Below are 16,039 nucleotides of genomic sequence, written 5' to 3'. Positions count from 1 at the left end.
ACTTGCATCGTACCTGCTTTTATTTTGCTTTCCCCCTTTTCATTGACTCACTCTCTCTCCCTACACCATCTCTTTTGACTGACAGAAAGCCCAAAAGAGCCAAAAGAACAGAGTACATAGTTACACAAACCACCTCGGATTCCTTCTGCTGTCCAGTGGAGCATTTCCTTGATGATGATAAATGATGATATAAATGTAAACTCTCTCTCATCCAAATAAGACATTGGGCTCCGAAAACCCAAAGGCAGAAGATGTTTTTGCGTTTAAGCTTCTATTCCAATTCCCACTTAAGTATCTCTTTCCTCCTACCCACTGTCTGCTTCTTCTGTTTCACCGTGAAGGGTGAAAAACTTAACCCCAAAGCTAAGCCAAAAATAGTTTTCACAGTTTCATTAACCCATTACCAGTGGCAGATGAGCTGTTATGTTTGGTGAACATCTATACCATACCCATCTCCTCATAGTTCAAAAGTACAAATCTGATTCTTAAATCTTGATAATCTTCTACAAGTCTCCCTTCTCCTCCACTCCGCTCCCCACACTCCCCCACACCTAATGACCCAACTGCTACTTTCTCGCTTCCCATACACGAGATATTAATGTAAGAAGATTCAAGAAATATGTGGAGAGAAAAAAAGTTAACAGCAAAAATCAAAGGAACCCCAAAAAAAATTAAATTCCTATTAAATTTTTCCCCCAGGTCGCAACCGATGAGAAATGAGATTGTCTATCGTTTATACAAAATAAAAAAAAAAAAAGTACCCTTCTTCTCTTCTCCTATACAAAAACAAAAAGATCCTCGAAACTGCACTTGAAAGAGAACCGAAAAAGAAAAACTGATTTTTTTCTGTAAAATCGAACGTCAACTCTCGACTAGGGGTTGGTCTTCATCTCCTCCTCCGAGGCCGACGCCGTCGCCAGCACCGTCGGCGTCGACGGCGACCCACTGTTCCATGGGACCGCACTCGACCTTGTGCCGCAGCTTCCAATCGAGTGCCTGACATGCCCGAGAGCAATAGTTGACGGCTCCACACACGGAGCAACGACGAAACTCGTGTCGTCTAGTCTCCGGCCGACCACAGCCGGCATGGGAGCAGAGCCTGAGACCATTTCCAGGCACACCGCCTTGCGAATCGAACCACTCCGCCAGAAAACTATTCGCAGGGTGAGATTCCGGCGCCGGCACGTTGCATCCGAAGTCGCTCAACAGAGGACACCTTGTTGGACTACCCCCGCTTATGAGGTGCCGATGCTGGTGAGGCTGCAACGTTAGCCACCGCCGGAACGTCGGAGAAGATGATGAAGATGAGCAGAGCACGGCAGCGAGTTCTCTGGCGTTCGCTTGCACTAGGAAACGGCGTCCTTCGGAGATGTTTTGGCGAACGCCATAACCATCTTGGAGACAGTGGCCAAGTTCCCGTAGAGCATCGATATGGCCGAGGAAGGCAGCTCTGGCGCAGAGAGCTACGCCTGCTCTCAAATCCTTGTCGTTCTTCGACCCCCCACTTCCGTTAAACTGAATCACTGCGAGCGAGTAAAGCGCAGATGCGTGAGAGTTTATCGCTGCTTTCGCCATTAGTGCCGCTCCGTTCCCTCTGCTCTGCAGACAGTAAAACCGGATCTGCGCGCAGAGGAAAAAAACTGATAAGCCCCAAAATCTTTCAAGAAAAACGAATATTGGTCTCTCCGTTTTTGTTCGTTATTAGAGATTAAAGAGACTAACCATGCCGAGAGTATAACATGCTTCAACATTCCCTGCATCAGCGCATTGTTTTAAGAAACGATGAGCCGATTCAGACCAGTTCTTAGCCTTTACTGCAAAAGCCTTTGGTGAGGCTTTCGTTAACACCAGAGGATTAAGGGCCAACCCCTTCAATCTGTTGCATCTACAAATAAACAAGAAAAAAAGTATCAGACTCATCCATTCTCTATCAACATTATATAATTTCGAGATCTGTAAAAAACGAAATCCCAAGAGAAGGCAGGGGAGAAAGGAGGATAGAGACCCAGAGAAAGGGAGACATACGTTGATAGAACGTTGATGAAATCGGAGGGACAAGCGGCGGTAGTAGCAAGTTTGCAGAGAATACAGACGATAATATCATCGGGCAAGGAATCAAAAAAATCAGAATTACAGTGAGGAGTAGCAGCATCATGCAGCGGCTTCGTCGTCGTCGTCGTCTTAGACTTCTTGTTGTGATGAATCGTTACTGAATCTGAGGAGAAACAACATCGTTTCCTCTTCACTCTCTCCCCTTGCTTGCAAGGTTGGGGAATTCTATCTCTGACAGAAGGAGTGAATGCCTCCCTGACGGTTGTTCTCATTATCTGCCCCAGAAGAATCAAAAGCTGAAGAAAGCCAAATGGTAACTATCTTTTGACGTTTATATATACAACACAACCACAACTCCTATTAAATTAAAAGTAGAGGAAACGTCTCTCCCCTCTCGTCTCGCCTCTAGAGGAGAGAGAAAGAGAAAGAGAAAGACAGGAAGACCCACTCAGAGAGTCACGGGCTTCAACACTATGAATTTACCCTCATACTTACATTTTATTTACGCTATGTGCCCCTCTACGTTATACAGTGTATTGTATAAAACTACAATACGACTATAACTTTATTTCCGTATAACCGTACACGACGAAGCTTCCCATGGGGGAGGTGGGCCAGACTCAATCCAAATCCTTTGTCCTCGACACGTACTTGTGCACCATGCACTGACTAAAACCCGTGACCTTTTCACTAATAAGTATTGATTATTACCGACTTAGCAATCCTTCGATGATCACCCACGCCTGCTTTTAGCTTTCGAACCACACACTCCTGATCTGATTTCACGCCTTGCTCTTCTTCTCGGAGGATTTTGGATCCCTTCTTGTGTAGATTACATATAGCAAGTTGTAGGTAAAGCAGTTTATTTCACTCTTATTTTATATTTGGGCTGTTCTCAAAGCAGTTAATTTTGTTGCTAGTAACGGCAACAACGTTTCGGTTACTCATGTCTTCGTCTCTTCCAGGTTAAGCCGTTGCCGTACTAACAAAACGAACTCAAAAACCGATAATGGTTGGGCAAGGTTTTAGAAAAACATATCGGATTAATCGTATCGAACAATTCATCTGGACACTGGAGTCCCTAGCTTGAATGGTATGGAACAAGGTTAACAATCCGTTTCTGCCGATACTGATACAAAATAATACAGATCTAGTGACGTCAGGGTGTTTCGGGTTAGTATCCAACACAAATTCAAAACGAAATAACTATTTTCTGGCAATCAAAAATAACATCATAAATGGTTAGAGATCAGGTTTTAGGATTGGATATGGTTATTCTGTTTCTGCTCTAGTGTGGAAAAACTGAATAAGGCTTGGATTTTAGTTTTATTCCAAGGGAGAATAATGAATAAGTCCTGACTAGGAGGGCCGTGTCATTACTGTATGCAATAGTTTATCCCCTATATCTCTGGGTTTTGAACCTTTTTGAAAAAATTGGCCATAAACCGAAATATACACATATATCTCGAAGGTCAAGAGACCTAAACAAGAATAGAGAAGTATCAATTATGAATAAGGTGGAACAACCCACCAAGAGACTTATAGCCAATAAAAAAGGTAAAGTACTGTTTGTTGAAAAATCAACAAAAGTATTGCCTTTCCTAGGAATATGATTAAAATAAACTCTACTAATATTTGAAGAAAGCCTCAAAGTATCAATAACTAAACTCATACTGGTCCAATTTAAGGATGATGAAGAACTTCGTGGAAGAAGAACAACGGACAAACAATGCCAGTGTATTTGCATGTTAAAAGCTCTAATGACGAACCAAGTAGTAACCCATCTCTTATGGCTTCTAGTTCTATCATAGTTGCCAAACTGCCATATCCATGCATGCTTTGTGCCATCATAAATCCACCATTGAAATCTCATATGATGCATCATCTACCTCCTTTACTAGACTTGGTACGAAAAAAACAACATTCGATGGTTGGAAGAAGCTGGTACATCTGCTTTCAAGAGAAACCGTTAAACTTAGGATTTCATTTTGGCTACTGCCAAGATAGTAGGAATGTCTCTTAAGTTTCGAGGGTAATTATGAAAATATCGAATCATAGGAAGTTATTGTTAAACTCAAAAGGAGATCAAGCTATTCCATTTCATTGACTGTCAATAGGAGTTATTCCATTTGAGTCCAGGTTGAACTCATCTTGAGCTATTATCATATGTGAGAAGAGTCCTTCTAGTCGATAAAGTTTTATCGTTGCCAATGACAGGTTACTAAAGCGGTTAAAGGCTCAACTTCTAGGGAGGTCTTGGTGTCTTGGGGTTCGGCGGCATTAATTATATATATATAAAATCTCCTGAAGAGTAATCAGTGCGCTGAGGACAGTATGGCCTCGCGGGGGGGGCCCCAAAAAAAAAAAAAAAAAAAAAAAAAAAAGAAGAAGAAAGAAAGAAGTTTTATCGTCAGTGATTGATTAGAGTTCGAACATCTATCATGTGCAAACACTTCATGCCACGAGAGTCCGTTAAGATAAAGGACAAACAATCCTTTGAAAGAGTTATGCTTAACAACATTAAACATTAGGGTCATTGGATTCCATATTGCACATTAACAAGAATGATTGCTAACACAAGTCGATCTGTACTTTGGAGGGTTTGGTTGTAACTTATAAACAAATTGCATGTACAATCACTCACTGTGAGGAGAGGTCCACAAATTTCCTAACCAAAACCAAAGCATCAAAGCATCTATCTATCTATCTGTTGTGTTCCATTTTATTATGAGGACACGTTAATCAGAAACCTTAGCTGATGTTGGCCCTACGCCACCTACTGTTTTGTTCCTTTGGTATGATAAACCCAAAATCATAACTACTTCCCTCAGTCACGGGACACTCCATTAAAGGAATTTATGGTTTTTGGAGACAAAGTTGGTGACTTGAGTCTTCAGAGAGGCAAACTATAGGGTATTACGGAAGGCATCCATGATCTATCTCTCTTTGTACTTTCTTCTACTTAGTGGTTAGTACTTAGTGCTGTAGGGGGCCCAGAAGTCAAAAAAAAGGAAATGTCCCCATACAAAAGCAAGATTGAACCGGTCCGTTTGGTCCAATAGAAGTTGAATTGAACCAAATCAGATGCCATATTGGGTAGCTTGGATTTTTTGAAACGCTTTATAAATAGGGCAGAGTTAGGATTTAACATCGAAAGAAGTCAAGTACTTAATTTTTACATAATATAATGACTTTTTATACTAATTATCGTTACTATTCAAAATTTTTACCTATTCGTAAATAGATGTATGTTAGGCCAAAATGGTTTTGATCTGCGTAAGGGCAAATTAAGGAGAGAAATACAAAAGAGATGTATTAATTGATTGTTGTTAATTAAATAAATTGGAGAGGGATGGGCATGCTAATGGTATGCTTATACTCTCTCTTTCTCTTTCTTTCTCGGCATTTTTCTGTGACATGTGTATAAAAAAATTGATTCAAATCTAATTAAAACCAACTTGAATCAACTTTTTTGCTACCAAAACGGCACACGTACTTTTCTTTGTTATCTTTTTAAGTAAAGAGTAACATGCTAAATGCACGAACCATCAACTTCGCATAAGTTTGTCAATGGCTTTCTTCGTTCTATTTCATTCATTCTAGAATTCAAATATCAAATGGCTTATTTTGCATTGCATGCTAGTTAGGGTTTTTAATTAACAAACTAATTGGTTCTAATCCGGTTTGATTCCATTAAAATCAATCTAAATGAATAGAACTGACCCCAAATTAGGGTGAACCGAACAATCCGGTCTAATAAAAAACTAGAATAGCTGAGTTGTGACCGATTCCAGAGTAAGGAAGTGTCGTGTCAAATCGGAATCATTCAGAGGAGCATAGTTATTATGTAGTACGATTGAATTCGTAACTTTGCTTTCGTACCATTCAATTCGTACACTTTGCTTTCTTCTGTTCCCTCCAACCAAAATTGCTGCCGAAGGGCATTATCGTCAACGAGGTTGTTGCATAAAGAAGTGGGTGGTGGGAATTTAAATTGAAATTGAGATTCTAGAAAGTGGAGAGAAGTCGTGTAAAGAAGTTTAAAGATAATTTTTTCTTTTTCGGGTAAAATTAACAAGTTTCAGATTCCATAGCGCCGTTATGGTGTCACGTCTCCGTAAAAGGAGATTAAAAAAAAAAAAAATTTGAAAGTTAATCAAAACAAGAAGGTCACGTCAACTGTGGAGTTGTGCTCTGTGAGAACTCCGTTGTGGTAAAAATAAATAAATAAATATTTTATGGGAAAGAAAAGAAAAACATTCTGATAGAGTGATGTGATTCTCATTATTTCAAAATATTTTAATAATTCAAAATTATAGAAACCAAATCCATGGACTATCCATACCATAAATAAGGTGGGCGGCAAATGCAACCAAAATAAATGCGGTTTAGTAGGGCACTCAACCTCATATAGGCCACTAACTTTATCATAGATTATTCTTTAAAAAAATTTAAAAAAAAACTTTATCATATATTATAATTTCGGTACCGTGTCGGCCACCGATACCAGTATCAGATACCGACATGATACAGTTCCATTGATTTATAATAAAAAAGAAAAATATTACGCATGTCATATCATTAAAATATATACAAAAACATTAATCGGAGCTACTAACAGTAATTTTTTTTAAAAATTTTATAACGGTGTTTTTTATATTTAAAAAAATTGGTGATGGAGATACTACATTTGCTGTCTGCAACTAGCAAGGGTTAAACTTACGATCTCTCCACTGATAAGTGAGATTTACAACAGTTTCCCAAACCCCTCCCTCCACTGACAGTAATTTATATCTTAAGTTTTATTAGTTTGATGTTTAATATTTCTATACTTAATTTATGAAAATTTACGATTTTTTCTATATTTAGTTAATAGACTTCAAATCTATCTTTTCTCCCACAATTTCTTTCCTATTTTCCTTTCTTCATGATTTTTTAAGTTTTAAATGGTAACAAATCTATAAATTTAGCCCCTATGCTCTATTTCAATATATTTTTAATAATTTATGTTTTATATATATTTTTTAATCTTCTTATAATTTATTTATAATTTTTAATGTGGATCTCATGTTAGAATTCAGAGGTGGGGCCCCTATTGAGTCCACACGCACCCACAAATATTTGTGGTGAAAAGGTATTAGTGTTCGTCCGACAGAAAGGTGATCCGGATTCAGTATTTGAACCCCTGATATTCAATTCTAACTATGCCCTATCGTTAAGGGAGGATTCTTATTTTTCATCAAAGTAAGATAGAATTCTCTAATACTTTATCATATAGGCATAAGAGTTTGAATCCTTTTTTTTTTGTGAAGCTCTTTCAATAAGTGTTCAATGAGTTATAAGTTTTGGGTTATGGTAACTCCAATGAGTGTCCCTAGATTAGAATTTTATCAATAATTAAATTCTATAACTAATTGGGTACTCATTAGGAAAATCCTTCCAAGGTGAGGAGCCAGATGTCATGCATTGTTATTGATGACAGTTGATATTGATTCCAAACTAAATATAGTTCGAACCATATCAATTAAATGTTTGATTCATATCAAGTGACCAATATATAAGATACAATTCATCATTTTCATATGGGTGCCATTGTCATCATATTAATGGCTCCTAGACAAGCTTTGTACATGCAAAGCCAGCCCCTAGCTTTGTAAAAAGAAACCCTAAAGTTGAAGCTTTGCGTATTAATCTGGTAAGAGTGTTAGGGCTTAATATATTTGAGATGGACAAACATATTGTAATCTGAAAACTTCTAAAAAGAAGCTTCTTTTCAAAATGTTTGACCAAGTCAACATAATATGAGATTGTGATTTGATAGAAGAGTGATATTCTAGTCGATTCCTCACATTGAATTTGGTAGTTGGTTGCTTAACTTGAGAGGACCGTTGAGGGAAGGATAAGGAAGCTCTTTGGGTTATACAGGCAAACCATCACTTTAGATTTGAAAATAATTTAATCAGGTGTAGGGTCAAACCCTAATACATTACAACATTTCTAATCTTTCCAAATTTTATTTTAAATGTCCATTCCACTGCATTTTTTAGAGCTAATTGTCTCATTTTTGATATGATTTTATCTTTCATCCACTAATTTATTATTAGGGTTCTTAATCCACTTTTAATACTTGTGATTTCTCTTCTTATCTTATTATCGACATCATTAATCACTCAACGTATTTTATTGGGTTTGGAATTTCATCACTTGGAATCCAAATGAAACACCACATTGACAAAAAAAAGCTGATATTTGAACTACTAAACTTCTTCCCCCCCCCCCTAGAGATGTAAAATAAATATATGAAAGTAATGAACTTTCAACCAATGTTAATCTACACAACTTGATAGGTGACATATGAAGAAATAGACAATGGGCTTGTTGCAGAAGAAGCAAGAAAATTGCCAAGTGGCAAGTGAAGTGTATGGATTAAATGTATTACCCTCTAAAATTCTCAAGAATAATCATGAGTATGAAAGACCTAGACAATGTTAAATTTCTTATTTGAAAATTTTAACATGTATATGGGTATTCTATATTTTTAAGTTTTTTTGTATTTTTTTTACTAGTGAATGAAATGATTGGATGTATATATGTACGTATGTACGTATGTAGTTGTATGTACATATGAAGTGGTACGTGATGGAGCAAACTAGGAAGAGAGAGAGAGAGAGAGGGCCCACCATGGAGTGATGCACATGCAATTGCGTGATTGAGTTTGATTTAATGAATTTTGGTGTTGGTGTTGGTGTTGGTGTTGGAAAAAGGAGAAAATTAGTTGTTGGATTACATGTCACGTTAAAGGTAATTTGTACATGCAAAAACACCCCCACATCACGTGATTGCTTCCTTAGGTAGCTGCTTAGTTATTATGATAAATTACAACATGCGCTTCCCTACTACTAATGAAACAGAGATACGCCAAAGCAAAGCAAAGCAAAACAAAACAAAACAAATTTAGTAATAAAAGAGTGTTGTTACTCCATCGCTAAGTAACCACCCCTTTTATTGCATTATTACGTACAACACCGAATCCACGCAAGCTCGAAAGCTTTCATTTAACCCACTTAATTAACCTCCACCCTTTTCTTAGGGTTGCTTCTAAATTGTAATACTACTACCCATTGCTACCATTTGTTTGATTTCTATGATCAAAGGCCATGAATCTATTTTACTGTAATGGTTTTAACAAAATTCAAAAAGTTAACTTCGAGGGGGTGGCTTGGTTGGCAAAGACCAAAGCTTTCACCCTCCCATAGGAGGTTTCCCGCCTCCCTCCGACCGGGGAACCCCCATCCCCCCCCTATATTAATTATATAAAAAACGCCTCGAGGATGTAGTCGTGGTGTGCGCAAGCTGGCTCGAATGAACCTCATTCCAAAAAAAAAGAAAAACTCAAAAAGTTAACTGTATTTGGTTTATTGGAATGAAAAAAATAAGTGTTGAGAACATAGATGTACAAATACGAACAAAGAAGAAAGAAATACAAACAATACACACAAGAAGAAATAACCTTTCCTACGTACATTGTACACTAGAGAGAAAATAAGTTATATTCTTGCAGAAAATCTCACATTACTCTCAACACTATCATATTTACGTCCACTAAACAAAATAAAGAAGAAACACAAACAAAACATACAAAGAAAACCTAAAGCTCTTGATTCCAATATAATTACAATTTTAATATAATATTAGTAATTGACTAAAATTATGTTTCAATTACAAATAGAACTCAATTATAATTATATGGACTTAAGAATACAAGACACTCAAACACATCAATAAGTAAATTAATTACCTTTCTCACTCCATGACTAAAAAACGTTTTAAGGGCTTGAATGAAATTTTATGAAAAATTTAAATAAACTTGTGGAACCCACATACTCTATATTTTCCCTTACTTTCTCCTTCTCCGTCCTTTATTTTCCCTTACTTCTCTATCTTTTCTTTTTCCACCCCAAAGGGGTCCGAGGAAGGGAATTCAGATAGGTGTCAAGAGACCAAAGAAAAGTGGATGAGTTTGGAGAAACAGGTGAGAAAAGCACAACACAATAGTAAAAGCATGTTGAGAGAAGAGGGGAATGAGAGAGATAGATTCCAAGAGAGAGCGTTTTGTGGTGTGGGGTTGGGAGATGAGATTCGTTGGAGAAAGGAAGACACAATATCTTTAAAGATCTTGGAATTTTATTTATGTACTCCGGAAAAGAAAATGACTGAAAACAGATGTCCAACGGTGCGCAACAACCACACTGTCATGTCCCACTCCATTAAATTTATTGACAAATTAATTATTGGAATGTTAATATCACCCAACCTATATTATAATATCAAAAGCTTTTCATGCTATTGTGTAATTATCCATTAAGTAATGATTTTAGTAGCTAGCATTGGTATTGGAGAAAAAGCCACGTACGGTATATGACAAGGATGGAATTCACTAAATTCTTTCCTCAAGGTTCTCGTGGAAGAGAAACAATGTTACCTAATCAAATGAGGCACGTAGCTTCTTCGATGAGATGATATATTGCATCAATATAAATAGTAGATGTGATGCATCCAAAAATTGAATAGCTTTCGGATTTCTACAAAATAATGTCAAATATGAGTCGAGAAGTCACCTTCAAAAGTTAAATCAATAAAGGCACCATCACATAGCTCTAACAAGTTGTAAAGTTTAATTGAAATATGAAAATGGAAAGAAACGATTCAGTTACATTCTCTATATAGGATTTACATCTTTCTGTCGATCGCTAGATTTAACCCATAAGTCTCATCATTGGTCGTCTGATCGTAGAATTTTTCTCCTACAATATGAGTTAGTTTGTGGTTTTTGTATGGGGCATGATCAAGTTTAACGGGACCACGTCTCCTTCCATAACCATTGGGTTCCTTTTGTGCTTACGATACCTTTGGATTTGATACATGAACCGGTCTTATTCTGGACAACTGAGCCAACCGTGGTTCGATCTGGCCGGTATGCTATTTTTACTTATCAAGATGATACTATACGTGTATCGATCATTTCACAAAATCCTGTGTCAAAATGCTTGACCTATGACTATATCCATCTCCCTAATAACATGTATCAAATCTCGATGAGTGAGATTTTTCACTAGGCAAAATAGACGTCTGTGTTCCTCTTTCAGTTATCCATAACATACTAAGGGCGGGCCCATGAGTGAACAGATAAAAAATACTCCTGAGATTCCAAAAGCAACGAATAAGAACATGAGGTTAAAGTTTAAAGTATCTTGCGATACTAGTTGATATGTATCTATATTTTACCCAATTTATACGATGCATCTCAATATGTCTTTCTATTGAATTACACTTAAATACATCAGTTAGAAAGATACAATACTTAATACAAGATGATATGTCTTTTAAAATTACCTGACTGATACGGTACTTGAAACCGATATTTTAAAGGTTGCCAGGCAAAAGATAAGCGTCGAAATTCAACTCGGAATTTAGGGAGTTAAAGCTGATGGGATACGCAAACGCAATGGTATTATTAGAAAAAAAGAGGCGAGAGCGCCTACCTGCACGAGATCCTAGCTTGAGAGAGAATGAAAGGATAGTGGGAGGAGGAGGAGGAGGGGAAGAGGAATTAGATAGAGATGGGGCCCACTATGTCGGGAAGTATGGGGACATGGGATCTCATCTCATCTCATCTCATCTCTCCACCCTTCCTTCCTTCGCCTCCTCATAGTTACGTTGCGGCACGGCTCTCTCACATGCCCGACACGTGGCGTCACGGACGGCGTCTTGTTAGCTAATTGGTTCACGTACGTCTCCCGCTATGCCACGAAAGACATAAATCATAAATGGTAAAATGGGAAAAAGAAGAAAAAGCAGCAAAATTAATTAAGAATGACCAAATCAGGATTAGGGGAAGAGTCAACGGTCAACTAATTTGTCGGCACGGTTAGTGTACCTTTTGCCTTTGCCTTCCCCTTCTCCTCCGGGGCTAGTGACTGACTGACTTGGTTTGGAATCCGAGCCACGCAACAGCAAGAAGCCAAGATTGCTGCCACAGCCCACGCCCCACGCCCATCAAACTCACTCGTCTCCTCTTTATCTTTGATTTGATAAATATCGCCTCTTAGCTTCAATTGGAAGATGTCAAAAGTATTAGACAAAGAAACTTAGAGGTAGCTAGGGTTTGAATTTAGGAACCTTCAATAATATACCAAGTGTTTCTATTTCGTCAAATATCATAAATAATTTTAAATTCTGGAAGCAGAAATATTTTAAAGCAATTGATAAAACATGTTTCATGAAATAGAATCAATATTAATAAGTATTTCATCACACTAATCAAAGATGGAGAAGATAAAGAATAGAAAATCCTTTCACAAAGACAACGACTAGAGTTTCACCAAAGATTAAAAAGATGAAAATTAACTTTGGTTGAAGGATTGAAGGTTGTTGTGGAGCAAAGTCCGATGCCATTGCATATAGATACAGACTCCCCCAGAAGGGGTTTGATTTGTTAGATGCTAGTTGTGCTAGTAGGAGTCGTTTTGGTTGGCTTGTTGATGAGATTAACTCGATGCTTCAAGGTGTGGGCTGTTGGTTGGGATGTAAATAAGGCCACTGATTGGATGTAAAAAGTCACACTTAATCTGGTGGTGTTCTAGGATGTTCTTTCAAGACCTCCTAGGTTTAGAGGTGGTCCTTCAAGCGAACTAGGAAGCTCGTCTTAGCTAAGCTTACTCATTTGTTCAACGACCATGTTTCTATACCACAAAGGGGGGCGGGGGGACCTTAATCACCAAAGATTTAAAAAAAAAAATCACTAAAATCGAAAGAGTTTTATCAAACAATTTTGGACCAATGGATTTGTTTCTCAAAGCAAGAAACAAGTTTTTGGGTGAATTATCAAGACGGGTCCTTAGAATTAAGGAATGGAGAGGGAAGCAAGGATGGTCAATATCATCCAAGGGCTGATGATTAATGGCATTTTAGTCATTTTCAGTCGAGATTTAAAATACGTAGCACATGGGCGTCGGGCGTCGGAGATAACGTAGGAATGGGTGATGCTTCATTCTTTCATTCTACTTGGGATTTGTGAAAGAAGAAGAGCTCGACGATGATGATGATAATAAGGAAGAGCCGCCGCCGATGATGGAGAAGCAGGATGTTGCTTGACGCATTATGGCACTTGGCATTTGTTTTGGAGCCCCCCCTCCTCGGTTTTCCCCAAAGAAAGTGGAAAGTGTCACAAGGCAAAGCAGGTGGGCGTGGGCACACGCTGCACGTGAAGTGCGACCCAGCTCACTCATGAGGGATGAGTGTGCGCGAAGCCAACGCCAAACCCAACCGAGAGTCACGCACACATAAAATCAAATCTGAGTAACCAACAAGCAAACACAGCAGGAGTAGGAGGAGGAGTTACTTGTCTTTCTTTCTTCTTCTTTATTAGTGTTTGTTCACTCCTACTTTTTAAAAATTGTTGGAGGGAGAAAAAGGTCGTTCGAATCGTACGGAATCGAATGCTAGCGTACGTATGGTCAAACCTGACGTTGGCAGGTTACGTTCGCCATATTTAGCCCGACCGCTGCCGGCTTTTACTCCGCATGGAACTATAATGGATGGATTCACATAAATAATGAATTCTCAAATGTTAAAAACATATTTGCAACGGTATAAAAAAGAAATGATAAAAAAATAATAAAATAGAGTGAAAAAAAAAAATAGTATAAAGTTTAAAATAGGGGGTCACACTTTATGTAGGTTTTCACATTCAATTTTTTTTCATTTTGTTTCCTACCCACTATATCAGCAAATAAATGATGTCTCTACAAAAAGGGAGTATGGATCTTCTACTTGTCCAGGGTTTGTGCTTCTCTAATGTTTCTTCTTCATAAAATAGTAGTAGGGTTTACCTTTCAACACAGAAAAAACAATTAAAAATGGGATCTTCCAGTGGGCCTCACGTGACCCCACCCCCGATTGCGTGGTGTAGAAATATTTGGTGAACACTTACTTCCCTTGTTTGATCGGAAAGAGATGATCTAGACTTTCTAAGGAATGTAGTACCTCTTTTCAATAGTGTTTGGCCTTGGCTTATTCCCTTAGCTGGTTTCGAGTTTGAATCCAGGATAGAGGTTTGCATTTCTCTATTATACAACAAGGTTAAAGTTCATGTGGGTCCCCCACTAGTGTGATCTTACTTATGTTTCATTTTGTTTGTATTCAGAAGTGGACTCACCCTATTATACCGACATTTGGATCGTTTGAAAGTCTCTACTCTAATGGATGGATGAGACATCTCTGGTTTCCTCCATGAGAGAAGAGAAGCGGTTCAATATATGGATTCCAAAGTAGACAACGGTTAAGACTTAAGAGGATCTTGGGGTGCCCTGTGCCCTGTGCCCAGTGACCGAATCATTCCATGCACACTCAACAGACCTGTTATGGCATCACATATTATGGTGTCTGCAGGGTGACGGAGAGAAGATTCCAGAAGACAGAAATGCCCCGGCCCACAAGCTTTTGTATGTCAGCTGGAAGCTACTTGTTTTCTAGTCCCATGAGAAATGGTCATAAGACTATAAAGCGAGGGACATGATTGTCGTTTGGACAGAGAGAATTGCATCATGATTTCTGGTATATATGAGTTGTTGTTGTTTTTTTTGGTAAGAATTTCTGGTATGAGTTCAGGCTCTTCTTCAGAGGCATGGAACTACTACTGTTGAGAAGCAGAGGGAAGCGAGGACTCTTGCCTCCCAGTCTCGGGACAAGATTCTCTCTTTTCTTTTACTTGACTTTACGTGCATGGTAAGTGAACTCCAAGTTCTCCATCTCCATCTCCATCTCCATCTCCAACTCCATTAATGGATATTAGCTAGCTCATCTATCTAATCATCCTTACCTACCAAGCGCCTGCTGGTTTGAGTAATAATTCCTTCGCTGGGGCACCACAACACAACACAGATCCATTTCAATGCTCAATTGCTCATGCTTCTTTCTCTCTCTCTCTCCACAGTGAATCACATCAAACGGAGATTCTGAAGGATGAAATTTAGAATCCTGTCTTTGAATTGCTGGTTTAAACAATTCTCAATTACTCCAACTCCGGCCCCCACTTCACTCAAACTATCCTGGAGACTTGGAGACATCCTTCTCAAAGGGTTTAGTACCTTTAGCTTTTAGGGTTTAAACATGTTGGCTTCGTAATGGGATGGGCCACTTAAGTGGTGGTTGCCATGGGGAGGGGTTAGTGATAGTTTTTAGCAGTGGTGGGTAGTTTTCGATAAAGTACGAAAAAAAGATGGATGAGGGGAGAATCTATCCATTCACCAAAGGATTGGGTATGAGAGATTAATATGGCATAACACCCCTTTAAAGGCATTAGGTCATTTCAATGAATTGATTAATTGAATAAAGGGTTGCATGTAACAGTGGGTAACACAAGTAATATCGGGTTTTATCAAAAGTAATTTTTTCAATATAAGGGTGGAGTTTCCACTTAAGTGGGTCATCCGTAATTTTTTCAATATAAGTCGGAAGCCTAGAGTTTCATTTCCACTTAAGCGGGTCACTGGTAAAAAAAAACTCATTTATAATTATTGTGGATGTGTTACAATCCTTATGATTAATTATATGGAATTGTAAACTACCTTTAGTAAATCCCTAAAATTTATCTAAAAATCCAAATTTGTCTCCTCTTTTTTTTTTTCTCGTTCAAAACAGCTAATTACGCTGGGAGGGAAGAAGATCCATCCTGAAGCCTTAGTAAACTCCAATCTTTACACGTTAAAACAAGATCAGATCATTCACATTTTGAATGGCTGAATTACAGAAAGGGGAGGAAAGGAAAGAGATTGCAGAGAGTAACTATGAAAATATAAAAGGAAGAAATTGTAGGAGGAGATCAATTTTTTCTTGATACGAGTTTCAATATTGACCATTAAATAAATTTTGCTACGTTTCACAATTCTAATGGGTAATTGTAGAGAATTTCAAGATTGCTAATTCT

General features: G+C 38.0%; 1 protein-coding gene across 1 annotated transcript; it reads right to left on the bottom strand.

Annotated features, from left to right (window-relative positions):
• Positions 1 to 274: 274 nt before the first annotated feature.
• LOC149006324 (F-box protein At1g67340-like) lies at positions 275 to 2,376 on the bottom strand. Its single transcript, XM_089165755.1, has 3 exons — positions 2,026 to 2,376; positions 1,723 to 1,885; positions 275 to 1,620 (listed from the first exon to the last, which is right to left on the bottom strand). The coding sequence occupies exons 1-3, from the start codon at positions 2,322 to 2,324 to the stop codon at positions 862 to 864; spliced, it is 1,221 nt and encodes a 406-aa protein (XP_089021881.1). The 5' UTR covers positions 2,325 to 2,376; the 3' UTR covers positions 275 to 861.
• Between the last annotated feature and the right edge of the window lie 13,663 nt (positions 2,377 to 16,039).

The sequence above is a fragment of the Hakea prostrata genome, chromosome 8, assembly GCF_041222555.1.
Source record: "Hakea prostrata isolate BN-2017 chromosome 8, UWA_Hpros_2, whole genome shotgun sequence".
Classification (NCBI taxonomy): Eukaryota; Viridiplantae; Streptophyta; class Magnoliopsida; order Proteales; family Proteaceae; genus Hakea; species Hakea prostrata.
Note: the sequence above shows the minus strand (reverse complement) of the source record. Positions and strands in the feature narration are given on the sequence as shown.